General features: G+C 52.9%; 1 protein-coding gene across 1 annotated transcript in view; it reads right to left on the reverse strand.

Annotated features, from left to right (window-relative positions):
- Window positions 1–26366, reverse strand: part of LOC139238017 (collagen alpha-1(XI) chain-like) — a 294478-nt gene that overhangs the window by 20767 nt on the left and 247345 nt on the right. Inside the window, exons 48-54 of the mRNA XM_070867414.1 lie at window positions 26082–26135; window positions 19170–19223; window positions 16744–16797; window positions 10411–10518; window positions 9253–9306; window positions 7746–7799; window positions 5492–5545 (exon numbers count right to left, since the gene is read on the reverse strand). Coding sequence (XP_070723515.1) covers window positions 5492–5545; window positions 7746–7799; window positions 9253–9306; window positions 10411–10518; window positions 16744–16797; window positions 19170–19223; window positions 26082–26135 — 432 coding nt within the window. The remainder of the gene's footprint in view (window positions 1–5491; window positions 5546–7745; window positions 7800–9252; window positions 9307–10410; window positions 10519–16743; window positions 16798–19169; window positions 19224–26081; window positions 26136–26366) is intronic.

Genomic DNA, 26366 nt, shown 5'->3' on the forward strand with positions numbered 1-26366 from the left:
GGGTGTGTGTGTAGGGGGGGGGTGTGTGTAGGGGGGGGTGTGTGTAGGGGGGGGGTGTGTGTAGGGGGGGGTGTGTGTAGGGGGGGGTGTGTGTAGGGGGGGGGTGTGTGTAGAGGGGGGGTGTGTGTAGGGGGGGGGTGTGTGTAGGGGGGGGTGTGTGTAGGGGGGGTGTGTGTAGGGGGGGGTGTGTGTAGGGGGGGTGTGTGTAGGGGGGGGTGTGTGTAGGGGGGGGTGTGTGTAGGGGGGGGTGTGTGTAGGGGGGGGTGTGTGTAGGGGGGGGTGTGTGTAGGGGGGGGTGTGTGTAGGGGGGAGTGTGTGTAGGGGGGAGTGTGAGGGGGGGTGGGTGTGTGTAGGGGGGGGTGTGTGTAGGGGGGGGTGTGTGTAGGGGGGGGTGTGTAGGGGGGGGTGTGTAGGGGGGGGTGTGTAGGTGGGGGTGTGTGTAGGGGGGGGTGTGTGTAGGGGGGGGTGTGTGTAGGGGGGGGTGTGTGTAGGGGGGGTGTGTGTAGGGGGGGGGTGTGTGTAGGGGGGGTGTGTGTAGGGGGAGGGTGTGTGTAGGGGGAGGGTGTGTGTAGGGGGAGGGTGTGTGTAGGGGGAGGGTGTGTGTAGGGGGGGTGTGTGTAGGGGGGGGTGTGTGTAGGGGGGGGTGTGTGTAGGGGGGGGTGTGTGTAGGGGGGGGTGTGGTGTAGGGGGGGTGTGTGTAGGGGGGGGTGTGTGTAGGGGGGGGTGTGTGTAGGGGGGGGTGTGTGTAGGGGGGGTGTGTGTAGGGGGGGGTGTGTGTAGGGGGGGGTGTGTGTAGGGGGGGGTGTGTGTAGGGGGGTTGTGTAGGGGGGGGGTGTGTGTAGGGGGGGGTGTGTGTAGGGGGGGGTGTGTGTAGGGGGGGGTGTGTGTAGGGGGGGGTGTGTGTAGGGGGGGGGGTGTGTGTAGGGGGGGGTGTGTGTAGGGGGGGGTGTGTGTAGGGGGGGTGTGTGTAGGGGGGGGTGTGTGTAGGGGGGGGTGTGTGTAGGGGGGTGTGTGTGTAGGGGGGTGTGTGTAGGGGGGGTGTGTGTAGGGGGGGGTGTGTGTAGGGGGGGTGTGTGTAGGGGGGGTGTGTGTAGGGGGGGGTGTGTGTAGGGGGGGGTGTGTGTAGGGGGGGTGTGTGTAGGGGGGGTGTGTGTAGGGGGGGTGTGTGTAGGGGGGGGTGTGTGTAGGGGGGGGTGTGTGTAGGGGGGGGTGTGTGTAGGGGGGGGTGTGTGTAGGGGGGGGTGTGTGTAGGGGGGGGGGTGTGTGTAGGGGGGGGGTGTGTGTAGGGGGGGGGTGTGTGTAGGGGGGGGGTGTGTGTAGGGGGGGGTGTGTGTAGGGGGGGGTGTGTGTAGGGGGGGGTGTGTGTAGGGGGGGGGTGTGTGTAGGGGGGGGTGTGTGTAGGGGGGGTGTGTGTAGGGGGGGGTGTGTGTAGGGGGGGGTGTGTGTAGGGGGGGTGTGTGTAGGGGGGGTGTGTGTAGGGGGGGGTGTGTGTAGGGGGGGTGTGTGTAGGGGGGGGTGTGTGTAGGGGGGGGTGTGTGTAGGGGGGGTGTGTGTAGGGGGGGGTGTGTGTAGGGGGGGGTGTGTGTAGGGGGGGGTGTGTGTAGGGGGGGGTGTGTGTAGGGGGGGGTGTGTGTAGGGGGGGTGTGTGTAGGGGGGGTGTGTGTAGGGGGGGGGTGTGTGTAGGGGGGGGTGTGTGTAGGGGGGGGTGTGTGTAGGGGGGGGGTGTGTGTAGGGGGGGGTGTGTGTAGGGGGGGTGTGTGTAGGGGGGGTGTGTGTAGGGGGGGGTGTGTGTAGGGGGGGTGTGTGTAGGGGGGGTGTGTGTAGGGGGGGTGTGTGTAGGGGGGGTGTGTGTAGGGGGGGTGTGTGTAGGGGGGGGTGTGTGTAGGGGGGGTGTGTGTAGGGGGGGGTGTGTGTAGGGGGGGTGTGTGTAGGGGGGGTGTGTGTAGGGGGGGGTGTGTGTAGGGGGGGGTGTGTGTAGGGGGGGTGTGTGTAGGGGGGGTGTGTGTAGGGGGGGTATGTGTAAGGGGGGGGTATGTGTAAGGGGGGGGTGTGTGTAAGGGGGGGTGTGTGTAGGGGGGGGTGTGTGTAGGGGGGGGTATGTGTAGGGGGGGGTATGTGTAAGGGGGGGGTGTGTGTAAGGGGGGTGTGTGTAAGGGGGGGTGTGTGTAAGGGGGGGTGTGTGTAGGGGGGTGTGTGTAGGGGGGGTGTGTGTAGGGGGGGGGGTGTAGGGGGGGGGGGGTGTGTAGGGGGGGGGTGTGTAGGGGGGGGGTGTGTAGGGGGGGTGTGTGTAGGGGGGGGTGTGTGTAGGGGGGGGGTGTGTGTAGGGGGGGTGTGTGTAGGGGGGGGTGTGTGTAGGGGGGGGTGTGTGTAGGGGGGGGTGTGTGTAGGGGGGGTGTGTGTAGGGGGGGGTGTGTGTAGGGGGGGGTGTGTGTAGGGGGGGGTGTGTGTAGGGGGGGGTGTGTGTAGGGGGGGTGTGTGTAGGGGGGGGTGTGTGTAGGGGGGGGTGTGTGTAGGGGGGGTGTGTGTAGGGGGGGGTGTGTGTAGGGGGGGGTGTGTGTAGGGGGGGGTGTGTGTAGGGGGGGGTGTGTGTAGGGGGGGGTGTGTGTAGGGGGGGGTGTGTGTAGGGGGGGGGTGTGTGTAGGGGGGGGTGTGTGTAGGGGGGGGTGTGTGTAGGGGGGGGTGTGTGTAGGGGTGGGTGTGTGTAGGGGGGGGTGTGTGTAGGGGGGGGTGTGTGTAGGGGGGGGTGTGTGTAGGGGGGGGTGTGTGTAGGGGGGGGTGTGTGTAGGGGGGGGTGTGTGTAGGGGGGGGTGTGTGTAGGGGGGGGTGTGTGTAGGGGGGGGTGTGTGTAGGGGGGGGTGTGTGTAGGGGGGGGTGTGTGTAGGGGGGGGTGTGTGTAGGGGGGGGTGTGTGTAGGGGGGGGTGTGTGTAGGGGGGGGTGTGTGTAGGGGGGGGTGTGTGTAGGGGGGGGTGTGTGTAGGGGGGGGGTGTGTGTAGGGGGGGGTGTGTGTAGGGGGGGGTGTGTGTAGGGGGGGGTGTGTGTAGGGGGGGGTGTGTGTAGGGGGGGGTGTGTGTAGGGGGGGGTGTGTGTAGGGGGGGGTGTGTGTAGGGGGGGGTGTGTGTAGGGGGGGGTGTGTGTAGGGGGGGGTGTGTGTAGGGGGGGGTGTGTGTAGGGGGGGGTGTGTGTAGGGGGGGGTGTGTGTAGGGGGGGGTGTGTGTAGGGGGGGGTGTGTGTAGGGGGGGGTGTGTGTAGGGGGGGGTGTGTGTAGGGGGGGGTGTGTGTAGGGGGGGGTGTGTGTAGGGGGGGGTGTGTGTAGGGGGGGGTGTGTGTAGGGGGGGGTGTGTGTAGGGGGGGGTGTGTGTAGGGGGGGGTGTGTGTAGGGGGGGGTGTGTGTAGGGGGGGGTGTGTGTAGGGGGGGGTGTGTGTAGGGGGGGGGGTGTGTAGGGGGGGGGGTGTGTAGGGGGGGTGTGTGTAGGGGGGGTGTGTGTAGGGGGGGGTGTGTAGGGGGGGGTGTGTAGGGGGGGGTGTGTAGGGGGGGGGGTGTGTAGGGGGGGGGTGTGTAGGGGGGGGGGTGTGTAGGGGGGGGGTGTGTGTAGGGGGGGGTGTGTGTAGGGGGGTTGTGTGTGGGAGGGGGCTGATGTGCGGGGGGGGTGATGATGTGGGGAGGGGGGGGATTTTTAAAAACATTTTCGCAGGGGATTCCGTGAGGTTGCCTCTCAGACGTCCGCCTTCTAAAATGACACAAAAAATGAACCATTTAATTAGCCCCAGAGGGGAAAGAAAAAGATGTCAAGCAAGTCTCAGGCATACTGTTGGGGCCAACTGGGTTACACCGGCTGAATAAATCACATTCCTTCCCCGCTATGTGTTCGGGAGCGTCACCAGGGTTCCTGGGGGCTTGGCATTCCACAAATTGCGTTCATTTTTCCGCGAGGACCACCCTGAATATCGCGAGCAAACGCGAGTTGCTTTGGACAAGGGACCTGCAGCTGTACGAAGCCTTGAATTGTCAGTGAATCATCACCGAGTGTTTTGACACAGGTGAGGCACTTGTGGAGCATGACTGCTGCGTGGGGAAAACGTGCCTGCCTTTCTGTAACCGGGGCTGCCACCATTAAGCCTGCACGCCAAGTGACTGCGCTTCAACAATGATTTATTGCACACCGGCTCGCCTCTCCCGGGCGGTAATGCTCCGCGCCGCGCCCAAACCAGCCCCGAATGTCCCAGCGGGGCGCTGGAGGCTGGCCGCCCGCCCGGAACGTACCGCCACCATTGCCACCCCCTCCGGGGCACTAACAGGGGCAGACAGCGGCAGCAGAAAATCCAGCCCACCTGTTAGTTTTATGGGCCTTGGTTGAGGGGGAAATGTTGGTCAGGATACGGAGAGCGGTACGAGCAACACTCACGACGCACTCATAATGTGCCGTGAGGGAATGCCGAGCGCCGCACTGTCGGAGGGGCAGTACTGAGGGAGTGCCGCACTGTTGGAGGGGCAGTACTGAGGGAGCGCCGCACTGTCGGAGGGGCAGTGCTGAGGGAGCGCCGCACTGTCGGAGGGGCAGTGCTGAGGGAGCGCCGCACTGTCGGAGGGGCAGTGCTGAGGGAGCGCCGCACTGTCGGAGGGGCAGTGCTGAGGGAGCGCCGCACTGTCGGAGGGGCAGTGCTGAGGGAGCGCGGCACTGTCGGAGGGGCAGTGCTGAGGGAGCGCGGCACTGTCGGAGGGGCAGTGCTGAGGGAGCGCGGCACTGTCGGAGGGGCAGTGCTGAGGGAGCGCCGCACTGTCGGAGGGGCAGTGCTGAGGGAGCGCCGCACTGTCGGAGGGGCAGTGCTGAGGGAGCGCCGCACTGTCGGAGGGGCAGTGCTGAGGGAGCGCCGCACTGTCGGAGGGGCAGTGCTGAGGGAGCGCCGCACTGTCGGAGGGGCAGTGCTGAGGGAGTGCTGCACTGTCGGAGGGGCAGTACTGAGGGAGTGCAGCACTGTCGGAGAGGCAGTACTGAGGGAGTGCCGCACTGTCGGAGGGGCAGTACTGAGGGAGCGCCGCACTGTCGGAGGGGCAGTGCTGAGGGAGCGCCGCACTGTCAGAGGGGCAGTGCTGAGGGAGCGCCGCACTGTCAGAGGGGCAGTGCTGAGGGAGCGCCGCACTGTCGGAGGGGCAGTACTGAGGGGCCATCTTTCAGATGACACGTTGAACCAACTCCCTGTCTGCTCTCTCAGGTGGATGTAAAAGATCCCATGACTCTATTTTGAAGAAGAGCAGGGGAGTTATCCCCGGTGTCCTGGGGCCAATATTTATCCCTCAATCAACACCAAAACAGATTATCTGGTCATTAACATAACGCCATTTGTGGGAGCTTGCTGTGTGCAAAGTGGCTGACGTGTTTTCTACAATGCACTGCAAAGTACTTCATTGGCTGTAAAGCAATTTGGGTTGTGCGGACACTGTGAAAGACGCTATAGAAATATAAGTTTCTCGTTGTTGCATGCAATACTTACTCTCTTTCCAGGGGACCCGGGAGGTCCTGGCTCACCCGATGCACCAATTGGACCCTACAAACCCAACAAAGAAAGGTTACATGGATCCATCGTCCTCAGCAGCTCAGACCACATGCAACCGGGCGTGTTGGAGCAAAACGCTGGTTGATGTGTGGCTGCGATATACATTCAGTCGGGAGGAGTATTGTTGAAGAAACAGTTGCTAATTGATTGGGAGTTAGAGGAGAATAGCGACAAAGGGAATGGGCTCTGAGTGGCTGCTCGGATCGGTACCAAGGCCTCACCTTTCACTGCATCACAACGCTAACTCTGCCCTCCTGACCATCCCTGATTACAATCGCTCCACCATCGGTGGCCGTGCCTTCTGTTGCCTGGGCCCCAAGCTCTGGAACTCCCTGCCTCTCCACCTCTCTGTCCTCCTTCAAGATGCTGCTTAAAACCGACCTCTTTGACCAAGCTTTTGGTCACCTGCCCTAATTTCTACTTGTGCGGCTCGGTGTTAAACTTTAATCTCAGAATACTCCTGTGAAGCGCCGTGGGACGTTTCACTACATTAAAGGTGCTATATAAATACAAGTTATTGTTGTAACTACACTTCTAATGTACTTCATTGGCTGTAAAGCCTCTTGTGACGTCCTGAAATCGTGAAAGGGGCTCTATAAATGCAAGTTCTTCTTTAACCATATATATTAAGTACTTGGATGAAGGAATAGATAATTGCATATCCAGATTTGCAGAAAACACCAAGTAAGGATGTTCTGTAGATGGGAGCAAAGGGGCAAGAACCAGGTTATGTCAGAAATCCAATATGGAGGGGGGTGAATATTTGGTGGGGCAATTGATTTCGAGAATTGAGAAGAATGAGAGGGGATCTCGTAGAAACATATAAAATTCTGACGGGACTGGACAGGTTAGATACAGGAAGAATGTTCCCGATGTTGGGGAAGTCCAGAACCAGGGGTCACAGTCTAAGGATAAGGGGTAAGCCATTTAGGACTAAGATGAGGAGAAACTTCTTCACTCAGAGAATTGTGAACCTGTGGAATTCTCTACCACAGAGAGTTGTTGAGGCCAGTTCTTTAGATATATTCAAAAGGGAGTTAGATGTGGCCCTTACGGCTAAAGGGATCAAGGGGTATGGAGAGAAAGCAGGAATGGGGTATTGAAGTTACATGATCAGCCATGGTCATATTGAATGGTGCAGGCTCGAAGGGCTGAATGGCCTGCTCCTGCACCTATTTTCTATGTTTCTATGAGATGCAAGATTTGTTTTTATGGACTGTGTGTCTACCCAGTAATGGGCCATTCTGGGTCCAGACATTTCTCTGTTCCAATACCTTTACATCACGGTTTGAAGCAAGAAAAAGTTTCATAAGTAGCTAACAAATCCAGTAATGGAGCACCCATTAAACTCTTCCCCTCCCTGACACAGTACCACATGACAACTCCACCTCATGCACAGGAGGAAGCTAAACCCTGTATCGTACTTTGGTTAGGCCACACTTGGAGTACCGCGTACAGTTCTGGTCGCCGTATTATTAAAAGGATATGGTGGCACTGGAGAGAGTGCAGAGAAGATTTACAAGGATGATACCAGAAATGCGAGGGTATACCTATCAGGAAAGGATGAACAGGCTGGATCTCTTTTCACTTGAAAAGAGAAGGCTGAGGGGTGACCTAATCGAGGTCTTTAAAATGATGAAAGGTTTTGATAGAGTGGATACAGAGAGAATGTTCCCACTTGTGGGGAAGAGCATAACTAGAGGCCATCAATATAAGATCGTCACCCAGAAATCCAATGGGGAATTCAGGAGAAACTTCTTTACCCAGAGAGGGGTGAGAATGTGGAACTCGCTGCCACAGGGAGGGGTTGAGGCGAATAGTATCGATGCATTTAAGGGGAGGCTGGACAAGCGTATGGGGGAGAAGGGAATAGAGGGTTATTCTGATAGAGTTAGATGAGGAAAGACGGGAGGGGGCTCGAGTGGAGCATAAACGCCGGCACGGACTGGTTGGGCCGAATGGCCTGTTTCTGTGCCGTATATCCTGTGTAATCCGATGTAAACTCATTAGAACTTTGTCTGGTTATTGCCATACTGTCAACTGGTTGTAGGCACAGCACCCGGCCATTTGTAAGGAAGGGATGGGGGGGGTGGAGGAAGGGGAAGAGGAAATTAAGCCAGAAAAAATACTTTTAAGACAATCGCGAAGCAGTTTTTGATGCCTAGTTTTAATTTATCTGTGATGAACCTACCGGTAGTCCAGCATCTCCAAGGCTGCCCTTATCACCAACGCCACCATCCACACCCTGTGGGCAAATCAGAAAACGCATTGGTTGGCGCAGTTGGTTAAGATACTCGGTTGGATAAGCAGAGGGGGAAAGGAGGAGAATTAGCTGTCACACAATCTGGAGTACACTACCCGAGCCGGTGGTGGAAGCAGATTCAAAAGTAACTTTCAAAAGGGATTGGATAAATACCTGGAAAGGGAAATTTGCCGGGGGGGAACGGGATTAATTGGATCGCTCTTTCACAGAGATGGCGCAGGAACGATGGGCTGAATGGCCTCCTTCTGTGCAATACTACTCTATGAATGAGCATGACTTTCATCCAATCAGCCTGCATTGGATTGAAATTGGACAATAGGTTTGTCCACTGTTGCACACAACTGTCTTTGCTTCCAACCAACGAGACCCTGGACCCAGCTTCCCTGCTCTTGTGCACTCCCGGGACTCAGAGACAATTGTCCCTCACCGAATAGTCATACTTGTCCAGGGCCTCATAATGCAGAACCTCCATCTCTCCTCCCTACAATCTACAGACTTTCAGAATGGTTTCTGAACTTATTGGGCTAGACTTTCCACTCAGATCGCTCTCGGCCAAAAAATGGGCAATAGCCTGCCTATATGGACGATAGCTCACCGACCATGAGTGGAACATCTAGCCCATTGTCTCTCGACTCCCAGAAATCAGAGGCTTTCCCTCCCTCCCATTTTCTTTGGGCACTTTTATTTATTGATTATAAAAGGATGAGAGATGGGAGAAAAAAGGCGGTTTGACTGGGTGGGTTGAAGGCAAGAGGGCATGTGATTAAACCTCCGGGAGCTGGTATCTGTAATGTATGCATCTGTGAGGATGCTCACAGGTTGGTAGAGCTGAGCCAGTCACGTGATGTTCACAAGACTCAATAAAACCCCAGCCAGTTGGGTCTAGGTCATCCACAATGAGGTATGCAGTTGTGAGTAATCTGATTTGAGAAGATTCTCGTTAATATTTCATTGTTAATTTGTGGGTTTTGGTGCCCTTAAAAAAAGGGGGCACTTGATTTAAAAGTTTCACAAAATAGTTGTAGAGCTGTTGAGGTGGGAGTGGCTTAGCCAGTCACGTGATGTTCACAAGACTCAATAAAACCCCGGCCAGTTGGGTTCGGGGGATCCACGATGGGGCAGGTGGTTGTAAGCCTGGTGGATGAACTGGTAATGTGTAGAGTGATTGTTAACCCTTTGCTAATAAACCAACTAGTTCTTAATAGCAATACATTGCAGGATCCCTACTTAGGGTTGCTGATCCACACCATGTGGACCATGACACTTTCACTGTGGTTTCTCAGTGTGTAAAATAAATAAATAAAGAAAGATTGGGAGGAAAAAGTGAAGAACTACACCAGCCCGCAATTTAGTCCGCTGTGGGTAACGGCTCCTCCGACGGAACACAGCTTGCAATTAGTCGTGCTGAGGCATAGTTTCGAAGCTTTTCACTTACAGGAATTCCTGGCTCGCCTGAAGACCCAGGATCACCGGGAAAACCAGCTGGACCCTGTGGGGAAAAAGGGATGGGGGGTTAGAACGAGTGAAGTGTTGGATCATAATGCCCTTAAAGGCACGAAACAGCATCAGCTGTGATACCTGGAACACAAGCCTGGAAACGCTCCCTTTCCATTATACCGACATAAAACAAGGATGAATTATTACATGTTATAACAAGGACGCTTCTATCTGTATAAAGTTACACCGCTCATCAACTTTATCTTTAACATAAACGTCTATTCGTTGTCAGATGAACCTTTCTATTGGGGCCAATTCGAAAGGATGTGAAGGCCTTGGAGAGGGGGCAGGAAAGATTGACGAGAATGGTTCCAGGGATGAGGGACTTCAGTTCCGGGGATAGACCGGAGAAGCCGGGGTTGTTCTCCTTGGAGCGGAGAAGGTCGAGAGGAGATTTGATCGAGGTGTTCAAAATCATGAGGGGCCTGGACAGAGTAGATAGAGAGAGAAACTGTTCCCATTGGTGGAAGGGTCGAGAACCAGAGGACACACAGATTTAAGGCGATTGGCAGAAGATCCAAAGGCGACACGAGGGAAAACGTTTTTCCCGCAGCGAGTGGTTAGGATCTGGAATGCGCTGCCTGAGAGGGTGGTGGAGGCAGACTCAATCGTGGCTTTCAAAAGGGAGTTGGATAAGTGCCTGAAGGACAAAGAATGTGCAGGGTTACGGGGAGAGGGCGGGGGGAGTGGGACTGGCTGAAGTGCTCTTGCAGAGAGCCGGCACGGGCTCGACGGGCCGAATGGCCTCCTCCCGTGCTGTGACCGTCCTGCGATACTCTTCTCACACCAATTTCCATTTACCCCACCACCTCTCTGCTGTGCTCGCTGACCGACATTGGCTCCCGGTCCAGCATCGCCACGATTAAAAACAATTCTCATCCTACGGTGTTCAAATCCTTCCGTGGCCCTCACCGCCTCCCTATCCCTGTAACCTCCTCCAGCCCCACAACCCTCCCGAGATCTCATCGCTCCTCCAATTCTGGCCTCTCGCGTGTTCCGCACCAGCCCCCTCGATTTCCAATCGCTCCACCCTTGCCGGCTGCGCCTTCAGCCGCCTGGGCCCCTCCCATTCGGTCAGCGGGTTGGGTCAACTCACTACGTTGCCTTTGGGTCCGTCTTCGCCAGGAGGACCTCTGACCCCTGCAGGTCCTGCTGCCCCTGGAGGGCCCGAATCACCCTTCTCGCCCAGTTCACCTTTATAACCCTGATCGTTGAGAGAAGATATAAAAAAAAAAGAGAGAGAAAATAAATTGGTTTAAAAAAATCAGCTTAAATCTCCAGACCCGCGTCCTCATTTAAAAAAAAATGTCACCTTTACTCTCAGAATCGAAGTTGCAATACTTTCTTTAATACAGGGGTGTCAAACATACGGCCCACAGGCTGAACGTGGAACCCCAAGCCCCACCCCTCCGGCCTGTATATAGGACGATATTGTACAGACCATTCAATAAGACATTCGAATAAAAGTGGAAAAATTTGAAGGCAGGGGGTGAGGCAAGCCATCTTTCAAATGGCCCCTAGTTACAAAATCTTTTATGGTCACTGGCAGAGACCACTGCCCATTAATCTGACAGAATCGAATACGAGCTGCATCATCACGCACAGTAACATTTGTCAAAAATTAAATGTCCTTGATATTTTTATTTTGAAGGAAAGATGTCATATCTGCAGTTTGAGGAGGGGGAGGGAGACAGCCTTATCCAGCCCTCTTTATTCAGCTTCAGAACTGCAATCAGACACAAGTTGCCAATAAAGGTTATTGTGCGAAGCTCACTGTCAATGGGGCAGAAATTCCGATGTCCCGGGTGGGTCCGGAGCACGTATGGACCCGGGAAGGCATCGTGAAAAGCCGGTTTGCAGCGCGCAATGCACGTGCGCCGAAAACCGGCTTTTCCGAGCTGTCAGGCTGGAGCGCGACAGATCCTCCGCAAATCGGGAGCGAGGACATTTGCTCGGGCAGGATTGCGGGATTTACCCATATCGTGCCCCGACAGATGCCCTCAAAACTCTCGCGCCTGATAGAAGCAGCCACATAGCTTACAGGTGCAAGAGTTTAAAAACACATCAAAAACATGATTAAAATAAAACTTTAAAAAAAAAACATATTTAAACCCTGCCCACTCAGGTCATGTTGGGAGGAGGCTCATGTGGACCATAAACACCACCATAGGCCGGTTGGGCCGAATGGCCTGTTGCTGTGCAGTAAATCTCCGTATTTAAGGAAGGATATACTTGCATTGGAGGCTGTGCAGAGAAGGTTCGCTACATTGATTCTGGAGATGAGGGGGTTGACTTAGGAAGGTAGGTTGGGCCTATACACATTGGAGTCTAGAAGAATGAGGGGTGATTTTATTGAAACTTATAAGATAATGAGAGGGCTTGACAAGGTGGATGCAGAGAGGATGTTTCCACTGATGGGGGAAACTAAAACTAGGGGACATAGTCTTAGAATTAGGGGCCGCCCATTTAAAACTGAGATGAGGAGGAATTTCTTCTCTCGGAGGGTTGTGAACCTGTGGAATTCGCTGCCTCAGAGAGCTGTGGAGGCTGGGTCATTGAATATATTTAAGGTGAAGATAGACAGATTTTTCAGAGATAAGGGAATAAAGGGTTCTGGGGAGCGGGCAGGGAAGTGGAGCCGAGTCCATGATCGGATCAGCCATGATCGTATTAAATGGCAGAGCCGACTCGAGGGGCAAAATGGCCAACTCCTGCTCCTATTTCTTACGTTCTTATGTTATTTTAAACCTTAACCCTAACTTTTTTTTTTAAAAATCAGCAAATATTTTTTCTTTCAAAAACATGTATAACTTTAATTTCTATTAGTGTATTGGGTGAGGTGTTTTTTAAAAAAAAATGTTTTATGTAGTGTTTGTGCGTTTTGGGATTTTGCTCATTCATAGTAATAGAAGATTCCGAACTTGCGATTCTCCTATTACTATGAATGAGAAAATACTTACCTGTGATTGGGTGTCCAGGCCCACGTGACTCCTGCGGACGTCCCGACGTGAACACGCTGCGACGCACTGTCACGGGAGGCCTCCGGACCGGGATCTCGAGTGGGCGCAGCAGCTTAAGGTAAGTGCGCATTTTATTTCTATTCTACAGTGCTTTGCCCGTAGGAAGTCCTCGAGCGGAATTTCAGGGCCATATCTTTAGTAACACCTGCCCATGGCAGTTGCAATGTGTGGACCACAGGAGGTCCATTTGAGTCCAAACCGGGTCTGCTATCCGATTGAGTTTGACACCCCTGCTTTACATCACAAACACACAGACTACAAGATGGTTCTATTGCAATTTGTCAGCATGTGACCCTTTTATTGTATATATATATATATATACACACACACATCAGTAGTAGGTGCATTACCACAGTAGTCCACCAGGGGAAAGCTATATTACGGAGCAGCGAGGTCGGGGCGAAAGAGCGGCGAGAGATTGTAGAGGGATGTGATCAGGGCCCAGGAGAGGTGCAAGTTCGGGGCAGGGGGCCCAGAGGCAGCACGGGCCCAGCCCACACTGTGCGATATGTGTGCGCACTAGGTCAGTGCAGCAGAGCTGGTCTCCAGTTAGTCCTGGTTAATCCTTGCCACTGGACCAAGACCTGGCTCTGTCAAGCCCGTGTGGTGGCTGGTGTGCAACGGCCACCCCACGTTAAAAAAATCCACCCACAGGCATCTTCCACCCTTCAGGATGTAGTTCGGGAATCTGGAATCTTAGGTCCTTCATTGAAGCACCTGTGAACTCATCCCTTTTTGGCGTGGAAGCAAGTCATCCTCGATATGAGGGACTGCCTATGATGATGATATTACAGAAGCCTTTCGAGCAAGAACCGGGCCAGAAACACACTGCTCATGGCTCCGAAACTGGGTGCCAGTGGAGGGGGAATGGTATTTAATATCGGAGCATGGTGATGCTCTCACACCAGCGGGTCCAATAGAAGATTCCACAGGAGCCATGGCAGAGGCCTCTGAACCAGGTCTCCGGCTGAATGGCCTTTTAATTGTCCTCCAGCCAGCCTCGGGTACTGTAGTACTGATGGAGAGTGAAGGTCCTGTCCCTGGCAACGAAATTTCGCTCCGGAACCCGAGCAACGCTCTCCGCTGTAACAGTGCGACACTTCTCTCTCTTTCTCCCCTACACCGAGCTTTGGGTGGCCATCTGGGCCAGGTGACTACTTCAGTGCCAGTTATTGCACATTTCTTTTGTCGATTTGCTCCTTCTGGGGATGACCAACACTGCCCCAAATCGGCAGCATTGCAGTTATGTCACGAGTAATCCAGAGACCTGGACCAATGATCCAGAGACCAGAGTTCAAATCCCACCACGGCAGCTGGGGAATTTAAATTCAGTTAATTAAATAAATCTGGAATAAAAAGCTAATGTCAGTAATGGTGACCATGGAACTACTGGATTGTCATAAAAACCCAACTGGTTCAGTAATGTCCTTTAGGGAAGGAAATAAGAACATAAGAAATAGGAGCAGGAGTAGGCCATACGGCCCCTCGAGCCTGCTCCGCCATTTAATACGATCATGGCTGATCTGATCATGGACTCAGGTCCACTTCCCCCACCCGCTCCCCATATTCCCATAACATAAGATCATAAAAGCATAAGAACATATGAATTAGGAACAGGAGTAGGCCATCTAGCCCCTCGAGCCTGCTCCGCCATTCAACAAGCTCCACTTACCCGCCCGCTCCCCACAACCCTTAATTCCCTTATTGGTTAAAAATCTTTCTATCTATGATTTGAATACATTCAATGAGCTAGCCTCAACTGCTTCCTTGGGCAGAGAATTCCACAGATTCACAACCCTCTGAGAGAAGAAATTCCTTCTCAACTCGGTTTAAATTGGCTCCCCCGTATTTTGAGGCTGTGCCCCCTAGTTCTAGTCTCCCCGACCAATGGAAACAACCTCTCTGCCTCTATCTTTTCATTATTTTAAATGTTTCTATAAGATCACCCCTCATCCTTCTGAACTCCAATGAGTAAAGACCCAGTCTACACAATCTATTATCATAAGGTTACCCCCTCATCTCCGGAATCAGCCTAGTAAATCGTCTCTGTACCCCCTCCAAAGCCAGTATATCCTTCAAGTAAGGTGACCAAAACTGCACGCAGTACTCCAGGTGCGGCCTCACCAATACCCTGTACAGTTGCAGCAGGACCTCCCTGCTTTTGTACTCCATCCCTCTCGCAATGAAGGCCAACATTCCACTCGCCTTCCTGATTATCTACTGCACCTGCAAACTAACTTTTTGGGATTAATGCACAAGGACCCCCAGGTCCCTCTGCACCTCAGCATGTTGTAATTTCTCCCCATTCAAATAATATTCCCTTTTACTGTTTTTTTTCCCCCAAGGTGGATGACCTCACATTTTATTCCATCTGCCAAACCTTAGCCCATTTGCTTAACCTATCTAAATCTCTTTGCAGCCTCTCTGTGTCCTCTACACAACCCGCTTTCCCACTAATCTTTGTGTCATCTGCAAATTTTGTTACACTACACTCTGTCCCCTCTTCCAGGTCATCTATGTATATTGTAAACAGTTGTGGTCCCAGCATTGATCTCTGTGGCTCCACTAACCACCGATTTCCAACCGGAAAAGGACCCATTTATCCCGACTCTCTGCTTTCTGTTAGCCAGCCAATTCTCGATCCATGCTAATACATTTCCTCTGACTCCGCATACCTTTATCTTCTGCAGTAACCTTTTGTGTGGCACCTTATCGAATGCCTTTTGGAAATCTAAATACACCACATCCATCGGTACACTTCTATCCACCATGCTCGTTATATCCTCAAAGAATTCCAGTAAATTAGTTAAACATGATTTCCCCTTCATGAATCCATGTTGCGTCTGCTTGATTGCACTATTCCTATCTAGATGTCCTGCTATTTCTTCCTTAATGATAGCTTCAAGCATTTTCCCCACTACAGATGTTAAACTAACCGGCCTATAGTTACCTGCCTTTTGTCTGCCCCCTTATCGATTAAGAAACTGTCTATTTCTGTCTTAAATATATTCAATGTCCCAGCTTCCACAGCTCTCTGAGGCAGCGAATTCCACAGGTTTACAACCCTTTGAGAGAAGAAATTCCTCCTCATCTCAGTTTTAAATGGGTGGCCCCTTATTCTAAGATCATGCCCCCTAGTTCTAGTCTCCCCCATCAGTGGAAACATCCTCTCTGCATCCACCTCGTCAAGCCCCCTCATAATCTGATACATTTCGATAAGATCACCTCTCATTCTTTTGAATTCCAATGAGTAGACGCCCAACCTACTCAACCTTTCCTCATAAGTCAACCCCCTCATCCCAGAATCAACCGAGTGAACCTTCTCTGAACTGCCTCCAAAGCAAGTATATCCTTTTGTAAATATGGAAACCAAAACTGCACGCAGTATTCCAGGTGTGGCCTCACCAATACCCTGTATAACTGGAGCAAGACTTCCCTGCTTTTATACTCCATCCCCTTTGCAATAAAGGCCAAGATACCATTGGCCTTCCTGATCACTTGCTGTACCTGCATACTATCCTTTTGTGTTTCATGCACAAGTACCCCCCAGGTCCCGCTGTACTGCGGCACTCTGTCGCCCTTACCCGGTCTGGGCCTATATGTGACTCCAGACCCACAGCAATGTGGTTGGCTCTTAACTGCCCTCTGAAATGGCCCAGCAAGACACTCACTTTGTACCAAAACCGCTATGACAAAGTCAGCCCATGAGAGCACCTTCACCACACGGACTACAGCGGTTGAAGAAGGCGGCTCACCACCACCTTCTCAAGGGCCAATTAGGGATGGGCAATAAATGCTGGCCTACAGCGACGCCCACATCAAATTTAAAAAAATGATTACTACCAATTAGGTGGCGTGTCTGAGCCGGGATACTGTTACATATGCAGACTATAGATATGCTCTCTGTGTCGTCGCTGTATAGTTGCACAAGATGGAGACTTGTTACCTGATGTACTATCAATAAGGTTTACACTGTGTATATACTGTGCTGGCACCACTAGAGGGTGCAACTGGTGGAGACCAGGATTTCCTGCCCGTGGCTGAGGTTGTCCACCAGAGGGCACTGCGGTGGGAGACCTGAGGGTCACCTGCATAGGTGTGCAGGGCCCAGTATAAAAGGCTGCCCACCATGCTTGTGCCTCACTCTGGAGTTACGAATAAAGGACCAAGGTCACTACAGTTTGAGTACAACACATTGCCTCGTGGAGTCATTCTTAAGTGAATTACAGACATAATAGTTACAAACAGTCACATCTTCACTGGTGCTGGAACTAAATGCAGGAACCAGGCAAATAATCACTCTCTGTGGCATGCATGGTTTGAACCTGTAATGAGGTTTGGTCTTATACAAGGCCTGGTAATGAACGTTGGCCTTGTTCTGTGCCTTTGCGACGATGCCGGATACTCACAGCGACTCCCGACTCGCCTGGCGACCCCGGATCTCCGGCCTCCCCCCTCTCGCCCTGTCAGGAAGGTTAAACACAAACCGTTACTTGGAGCCGAGCCCTGGCGCAACATTCAGTTACAGAACCGACACAAATAAATCACACAACAATTGGCGACTCTCGGGCACTGGCACAAGCCAAGCCCTCCCTCCCCGCCAATCCCCTCTCACGGTGGGTGAGACTCGTGCCGAAATCCGCAGCATAATGAAAACCGCCTATTTTCACCTCCATAACATCACCCACCTTCGCCCCCTGCCTCATCTCATCTGCTGCTGAAGCCCTCACCCATGCCTTTGTTACCACCAGACTGGACTACTCCAGTGCACTCTTGGCCAGCCTCCCACGTTCTACCCTACGTAAACTAGAGGTGATCCGAAACTCGGCTGCCCTGTCCCAACCCTCACCAAATCCCGCTCACCCATCACCCCCTGTGCTCACTGCCCCGTCCCAACCCTCACCAAATCCCGCTCACCCATCACCCCCTGTGCTCACTGCCCCGTGTCCTAACTCGCACCAAATCCCACTCACTCATCACCCCCTGTGCTCACTGCCCCGTGTCCTAACTCGCACCTAGTCCCGCTCACCCATCACCCCTGTGCTCACTGCCCCGTGTCCTAACTCGCACCGAGTCCCAGTCACCCATCACCCCTGTGCTCACTGCCCTATGTCCAAACTCGCACAAAGTCCCACCCACCCATCACCACCTGTGCTCGCTGCCCCGTGTCCTAATTCGCACCAAGTCCCGCTCACCCATCATCCCCGTGCTCACTGCCCCGTGTCCTAACTCGCACCGAGTCTCGCTCACCCAACACCCCCTGTGCTCGCCGACCTACATTGGCTCCCGGTTAAGCAACGCCTCGATTTCAAAATTCTCATTCTTGTTTACAAATCCCTCCATGACCCTCATCCCTCCCTATCTCTAATCTCCTCCAGCCCCACAACCCCCCCCCACCCCCCCACCCCCCGAGATATCTGCGCTCCTCTAATTCTGCCCTCCTGAGCATCCCTGATTATAATCGCTCCACCATCGGTCGCCGTGCCTTCTGTTGCCTGGGCCCCAAGCTCTGGAACTCCCTCCTTAAACCTCTCCGCCTCTCTACCGATCCTTTCCCAAGTGAGCACAACAAAGGCCTGGGGGGAGAAATTCGGTAAGTCAGCGCCCCTGGAAAGGGTCGGAACAGGGGCGCTAAATGGGTCAGAGCTACAATCGCCGGCATTCATGCCGCTCGGCACATGCAGCGTGCCAGTGTGCAACGCCCCCCGGTTTCGGCAGCGTGCCGTTAGCAGGTTATGTTGAATGTGCGAGGTTGCAGCCCCTGTTCCAATATCTGAAGGGGCTGCTCCTCAAATTCTGGCTGCACTTCAGTCCCACGCTCCTGATCTTTGGGCACCCTGTGCGGAGGGGAGCGGGCAGGTCCGAGGGCCTCCTCGTGGGACTGCTCCTGGGCCTGGCCAAGGGGGCCATCAGCCGGTCCAGGCAGCGGGCGGTCGAGGGGGTCGTTCAGCCCGACTGCCTGCCTCTCTTCCGCGGTTATATCCGAGCCAAGGTGTCCCTGGAGATGGAGCACGCGGTGTCCACCGGTACGCTCGCGGCCTTCCGCGAGAGGTGGGCGCTGGAGGGACTGGAGTGCATCATCGCCCCCGGCAACCAAATTTTAATTTGATTTGTTTAACGTTTAAAGTTGAATTTGTTAATTTGTCGGTGTGGTGACCCTTTTTAAGGGAGCTATCGGCTTAAAGTTTAAAATAGGTGTAGCGGCACCAGTAAGGCCCCCTGGTGACAGCGCCTGTGAAAGTTGACATGTAGAGCTGTCCCATGGGACTGCGGGAGGGAATGGCTGGAAAAGTAAGTTAAATTAATATTTCTCAGATTTATTTTTGCGATATGGAGAGTGGGGGGGGGGGGGCAATAATTTATCAGGACCATTTATCATCCAGATTCTTTTTTCCCCAGGGAGGCTTCCCTTAGGGCCCCCCGAGGCAGGCTCTTTAACACGTGATATAGATTACTCAGACGGCCTAGCGCCCTAAGAGCGGTGTGGAACGCCTCCCTTCGTGTCCACGCCACTCTCAGATATGGCAGCAACCCATTTCTTTGGCCGTCATCGCAAACCATTTTCCAGCGCAAAATTTACCGTCCTGCCGTTAGGGCCCCAAGAAGCCTCCGGCCTAATTTCCGCCCCCATGGCCTCCTCCGGCCTACTGCTACAATCGGCGCTCTGCTGGAAACCTTCTGCTGTGCTTTGGATCCAGCTGTCCTGCCCGCCCCCCCCCGCCCCACCCCCTTTCCTCTCAGTCGACCATCGCCACAAAGGATCAGTAAGAAGAGGAAGCGGTTCCTCGAACGCACCGTGGGGCCGCGCTCAAACCGCGACGGGAGATCTACTCACCTTTTCGCCCACGGACCCCGGGGAGCCCACGCCTCCAGTCAGGCCAGCGGGACCCTGCGGAGACACAAACGGGAAAGATGGACAGTGAGCGTAGCGCGCCTCGAATTCGATCGGCCTTTCACTCTCGCAACAGTTGCTTGAGGAAAACTTCACGGGAACACCGCACGAGTGAAAAATTCCGACTCGTTTCCGACCTGCCAGCAGTCACCGAGCGAACTTCTGTTCTATCTTGAACAGGTTCGAAGACTGGATCGCAACTACTCCTTTTGAGTCTACTCAAAAATTACATCGGATTTACAGCACAGATTTAGCTCCACACCAGCCCCCTCCCACCCCTCTTCATCTCATCCCATCAGGTTAACATAAGAACATAAGAAATAGGAGCAGGTGTAGGCCATACGGCCCCTCGGGCCTGCTCCGCCATTCAATAAGATCATGGTTGATCCGATCATGGACTCAGCTCCACTTCCCCGCCCGCTCCCCATGACCCTTTATCGTTTAAGAAACTGTCTATCTCTGTCTTAAATTTATTCAATGTTCCGGCTTCCACAGCTCTCTGAGGCAGCGAATTCCACAGATTTACAACCCTCTGAGAGAAGAAATTTCTCCTCATCTCAGTTTTAAATGGGCAGCCCCTTATTCTAAGATCATGCCCCCTAGTTCTAGTCTCCCCCATCAGTGGAAACATCCTCTGTGCATCCACCTTGTCGAGATCATAATCTTAAAGACAAACGTAGGTCCCCTGCAGTCAGAATCAGGGGAAGTCATAACGGGGAACAAAGAAATGGCGGACCAATTGAACAAGTACTTTGGTTCGGTATTCACGAAGGAGGACACGAACAACCTTCCGGTTATAAAAGGGGTCGGGGGGTCTAGTAAGGAGGAGGAACTGAGGGAAATCCTTATTAGCCTGGAAATTGTGTTGGGGAAATTGATGGGATTGAAGGCCGATAAATCCCCAGGGCCTGATGGACTGCATCCCAGAGTACTTAAGGAGGTGGCCTTGGAAATAGTGGATGCGTTGACAGTCATTTTCCAATATTCCATTGACTCTGGATCAGTTCCTATGGAGTGGAGGGTAGCCAATGTAACCCCACTTTTTAAAAAAGGAGGGAGAGAGAAAACAGGGAATTATAGACCGGTCAGCCTGACATCGGTAGTGGGTAAAATGATGGAATCAATTATTAAGGATGTCATAGTAGTGCATTTGGAAAGAGATGACATGATAGGTCCAAGTCAGCATGGATTTGTGAAAGGGAAATCATGCTTGACAAATCTTCTGGAATTTTTTGAGGATGTTTCCAGTAGAGTGGATAAGGGAGAACCAGTTGATGTGGTATATTTGGACTTTCAGAAGGCGTTCGACAAGGTCCCACACAAGAGATTGATGTGCAAAGTTAGAGCACATGGGATTGGGGGTAGTGTACTGACATGGATTGAGAACTGGTTGTCAGACAGGAAGCAAAGAGTAGGAGTAAATGGGTACTTTTCAGAATGGCAGGCAGTGACTAGTGGGGTACCGCAAGGTTCTGTGCTGGGGCCCCAGCTGTTTACACTGTACATTAATGATTTAGATGAGGGGATTAAATGTAGTATCTCCAAATTTGCGGATGACACTAAGTTGGGTGGCAGTGTGAGCTGCGAGGAGGATGCTGTGAGGCTGCAGAGCGACTTGGATAGGTTAGGTGAGTGGGCAAATGCATGGCAGATGAAGTATAATGTGGATAAATGTGAGGTTATCCACTTTGGTGATAAAAACAGAGAGACAAACTATTATCTGAATGGTGACAGATTAGGAAAAGGGGAGGTGCAAAGAGACCTGGGTGTCATGGTACATCAGTCATTGAAGGTTGGCATGCAGGTGCAGCAGGCGGTTAAGAAAGCAAATGGCATGTTGGCCTTCATAGCAAGGGGATTTGAGTACAGGGGCAGGGAGGTGTTGCTACAGTTGTACAGGGCATTGGTGAGGCCACACCTGGAGTATTGTGTACAGTTTTGGTCTCCTAACCTGAGGAAGGACATTATTGCTATTGAGGGAGTGCAGCGAAGGTTCACCAGACTGATTCCCGGGATGGCGGGACTGACCTATCAAGAAAGACTGGATCAACTGGGCTTGTATTCACTGGAGTTCAGAAGAATGAGAGGGGACCTCATAGAAACGTTTAAAATTCTGATGGGTTTAGACAGGTTAGATGCAGGAAGAATGTTCCCAATGTTGGGGAAGTCCAGAACCAGAGGTCACAGTCTAAGGATAAGGGGTAAGCCATTTAGGACCGAGATGCGGAGGAACTTCTTCACCCAGAGAGTGGTGAACCTGTGGAATTCTCTACCACAGAAAGTTGTTGAGGCCAATTCACTAAATATATTCAAAAAGGAGTTAGATGAGGTCCTTACTACTAGGGGGATCAAGGGGTATGGCGAGAAAGCAGGAATGGGGTACTGAAGTTGAATGTTCAGCCATGAACTCATTGAATGGCGGTGCAGGCTAGAAGGGCCGAATGGCCTACTCCTGCACCTATTTTCTATGTTTCTATGTTTCTATATGTTTCGATAAGATCACCTCTCATTCTTCTGAATTCCAATGAGTAGAGGCCCAACCTACTCAACCTTTCCTCATAATTTAACTCCCTCATCCCCGGAATCAACCGAGTGAACCTTCTATTCCTTTCTCCCTCATGTGTTTATCTAACATCCCCTTAAATACATCAATACCATTCGACTCAACCACTCCCTGTGGCAGCGAGTTCCACATTCTCACCGCTTACAATGGGCACCATGAGGGATTGGGGCTTGGTGGAATTTTCGGCCTGCAATAGAATGGTGGACAATGTGATATATGGTCTTAAAGAGCAGATTAGCAGACATCCACATATCCCCGTCTATTAGAACTGGAATTGTAATGGGCAGTGCCCCTTTAAATACCAACTGGAACATTTACTGACTGGGGTCCATTGACCCCAACATACCAGTAAGGTCACCAAATATCGTCAGGTCATAGGTCAGGTGTGCACGGCACTGACAGAACCATGTCCTGGGTTTTTTGTATGCTGTAATATTACCTGTCAGCAAACAGAGAAAAAGAACTTGCATCTCTATAGCGCCTTTTCACAACCTCAGGACGCCCCAAAGGGATTTATAGCTTTACACACGGCAAGCTCTGCAATGAAATAAATGACCAGAACATCAGCTTTTGGTTTAAAGTGATGGATGAGAGAAAGAGTTTGCCCACTCTCGGGCAGATGAAAAGGATCCCATGAGACTATTTGGAAGAAGAGCAGGGGGGTTCTCCCCAGTGTCCTGGGGCCAATATTTATCCCTCAATCAACATAACAAAAAAAAAGCAGATGATCTGGTCATTATCACATTGCTGTGTGTGGGAGCTTGCTGTGCGCAAATTGGCTGCCGCGTTTCCCACATTACAACAGTGACTGCACTCCAAAAGCACTTCATTGGCTGTAAGGCGTTTTGGGACGTCCGGTGGTCGTGAAAGGCGCTATATAAATGTTTTAAATCAAGACCAATGAGCCAGCAGTGTTGGTAACTTTAGGCACATCTGGATATCATTACCTGGGATCACACACAGCAAGAAACCCAAATAAATATAAATTTTTATTGAAAGAGACATTGGGCTCAATTTCCCCCAGTGATTTGCGGCGTGTTTTTGGAGCAGGCTGCTGTTTTTGGCCTAAGTTGAAAATCCCCAGTTTCCCCCATCAATTTGCACCGGAGTAACTCAGTTAGTTACGATTTTTTTAGGTCAGTTTTTTTTTTCAGCCAAAGGGGCTGTAACCAGCCACCTCCGCCATATCTGGCCATTTAGGGAGGTTTGGTCAGCTGAGAGTTACTCCAGTTCTGCTTAGGCCAGTGTATGTGACCGCTGCAGAAAAACCTTCCCTAGAGTAGAGAGAGAGCGCGAGCTCGAGGGGTTCGGTCAGAGAGAGAGTGCGCGAGCTCGAGGGGTTCGGTCAGAGAGAGAGTGCGCGAGCTCGAGGGGTTCGGTCAGAGAGAGAGTGCGCGAGCTCGAGGGGTTCGGTCAGAGAGAGAGTGCGCGAGCTCGAGGGGTTCGGTCAGAGAGAGAGCGCGAGCTCGAGGGGTTCGGTCAGAGAGAGAGCGTGAGCTCGAGGGGTTCGGTCAGAGAGAGAGCGCGAGCTCGAGGGGTTCGGTCAGAGAGAGAGCGCGAGCTCGAGGGGTTCGGTCAGAGAGAGAGCGCGAGCTCGAGGGGTTCGGTCAGAGAGAGAGCGCGCGAGAGCGAGAGCAAGCGCAAGAATATTTTTTTTGCCGTACTTAGGCTCCCAAAAAAAAAAAATCGGACATAACTTCAAGTACGCCAAAAAAATGTTTTGGGGAAAATTGAGCCCAATATTGAGTGTGGATGGGACATGAAATACTGGACACATCGTACCATCAGCGCACATCTTTGGAAAGATTGCAGTCTCCAGCAATCTGAATGGAACAAAGCCCCTTGTGTTCAGCTCGCTGGAAATCCTATTTAGCTGCGATTGCTTTTCTGGGGTCCAGATTTTAGATTTGATTGCATTGTTTCCAACTGAAAATGATGGAGAAATTGGACCGGATAGATCGGAATATTTCCCCGACGTCAATTCTCGGGATGTGGGCGTCGCTGGCAAGGCCGGCATTTATTGCCCGTCCCTAATCGCCCCTTGAGAAGGTGGTGGTGAGCCGCCTTCTTGAACCGCTGCAGTCCGTGTGGTGAAGGTGCTCCCACAGTGCTGTTAGGGAGGGAGTTCCAGGACTTTAGCCCAGCGACACTGACAAGAACCAGTCTTGCGTGCGCACACTCTCACCACAGGGGCGACAGTCCGTGGGCAGGGCAAGGGCTTAAAATACAATTGCCTGGACGCTCGCTGCCAAATAGCCCACACCACAACGTGGAAGAGGCGCTCAGGGTAGGATTCTCCGAGGGAGAGAACAGATTGCATTAACTCGGCTTGTATTAACTTGGTTGCAGCTGCCAGCTGTGGCTCAGTGGGCAGCACTCTCTCGCGTCTGAGTCAAAAGGTCGTGGGTTCGAGTCCCACTCCAGGCATTTGGAGCAGAAAAACCTAGCCTGTCACTCGCAGTGCTGAGGGAGTGTTTGTGGGAGCTTGCTGTGCGCAAATCGGCTGTCGCGTTTCCCACATTACAACAGCGACTGCGCTCCAAAAAGTGCTTCACTGTCTGTAAAGCGCTTTGAGGCATCTGGTGGCCCGGGAAAGGCGCTATATAATTGCAAGTCTTTCTGTGTTGCACTGTAAACATATTCAGTTAACTTTGTGTGCAGACAGACACACACGCTGCTAAATATCCCAGGGCTCGCAGAGCCGCAGAAGCTGTTGATTAAACAAAGCAAATCATTATGCAAATAAAAGATTTCAAAAGCGTTGCTCTCCGTCTGTCAGTTGCCTCGCAGCTGCTCGGCGAGAAGCACAGCGAACTCCAACTGCTGGAGTTTTAGTGAGCCGGGTGACTTTATGCTCACGAGAATTAATAGTCAAGTTTATGGAGGGTGGAAGATGGGAGGCCGGCCCAGAAAATAAGACTTGCATTTATATAGCGCCTTTCACGGCCACCGGACGTCCCAAAGCGCTTTACAGCCAATGAAGCACTTTACAACAGTGACTACACTCCAAATGTGGGAAACACGGCAGCCAATTTGCGCACAGCAAGCTCCCACAAACAGCAATGTGATAGTGACCAGATAATCTGTTTGTTTGTTATGTTGATTGAAGGATAAATATTGGCCCCAGGACATTGGGGAGAACTCCCATGCTCTTCTTCGAAATAGTGGCATGGGATCTTTTACATCCACCTGAGAGGGCAAACAGGGCCTCGGTTTAACATCTCAGCCGAAAGACAGCACCTCCGACGGTGCAGTGCTCCCTCAGCACTGCCCCTCCGACGGTGCAGCACTCCCTCAGTACTGCCCCTCCGACAGTACGGCGCTCCCTCAGTACTGCCCCTCCGACAGTGCGGCGCTCCCTCAGTACTGCCCCTCCGACAGTGCGGCACTCCCTCAGTACTGCCCCTCCGACAGTGCGGTGCTCCCTCAGTACTGCCCCTCCGACAGTGCGGCACTCCCTCAGCACTGCCCCTCCGACAGTACGGCGCTCCCTCAGTACTGCCACTCCGACCTGCAACGCTCCCTCACTACTGCCCCTCCGACAGCGCGGCGCTCCCTCAGCACTGCCCTTCTGACAGTGCAGCGCTCCCTCACTACTGCCCCTCCGACAGTGCAGCGCTCCCTCACTACTGCCCCTCCGACAGCGCGCCGCTCCCTCAGTACTGCCCCTCCGACAGTGCGGCACTCCCTCAGTACTGCCCCTCCGACAGTGCGGTGCTCCCTCAGTACTGCCCCTCCGACAGTGCGGCACTCCCTCAGCACTGCCCCTCCGACAGTACGGCGCTCCCTCAGTACTGCCACTCCGACCTGCAACGCTCCCTCACTACTGCCCCTCCGACAGCGCGGCGCTCCCTCAGCACTGCCCTTCTGACAGTGCGGCGCTCCCTCAGCACCGCCCCTCCGACAGTGCAGCGCTCCCTCAGCACCGCCCCTCCGACAGTGCAGCGCTCCCTCAGTACTGCCCCTCCGACAGTGCGGCGCTCCCTCAGTACTGCCCCTCCGACAGTGTGGCGCTCCCTCAGTACTGCACTGGGAGTGTCAGCCTGGATTTATGTGCTCAGTGCCCTGGAGTGGGACTTGAACCCACAACCTTCTGACTCAGAGGCGAGAGAGCTGCCCACTGAGAGATAGCGAGCTTAGACTTCCTGATAAACTGCATGACGCCCCTGCCAACCTCCCTTGTCTATTCATTAATCATGCAGTTCAGAATGAAATAAATGGTTTTAAGTGCAGAAGTTATCCATCACTTAGGCTCATGGATGACGAGACGGGAAGCAAGTAAAGGAACTTACACTGGCACCGTTTGCCCCAGGAGGTCCTCTTGCTCCAGGTGAGCCCGGTGGACCCTATGGACAAGGACATTATGTGAGAAACATTGATTGCTGCTCCATGATGCACACGCGTTGTCGTAATGCTATAAACCACTGGTCACAACCAGCTTACACTCAACAACCAAAGAAAGAATTTTCACAATTAGTAGCCCCCAAGTAATAGTTTAGTTGTAAAAAACTGAAAGTGCTGGAAATACTCAGCGGGTCAGGCAGCATCTGTGGAGCGAGAAATCGAGTTAACGTTTC

Source organism: Pristiophorus japonicus, chromosome 24 (assembly GCF_044704955.1).
Source record: "Pristiophorus japonicus isolate sPriJap1 chromosome 24, sPriJap1.hap1, whole genome shotgun sequence".
NCBI classification, from domain to species: Eukaryota; Metazoa; Chordata; class Chondrichthyes; family Pristiophoridae; genus Pristiophorus; species Pristiophorus japonicus.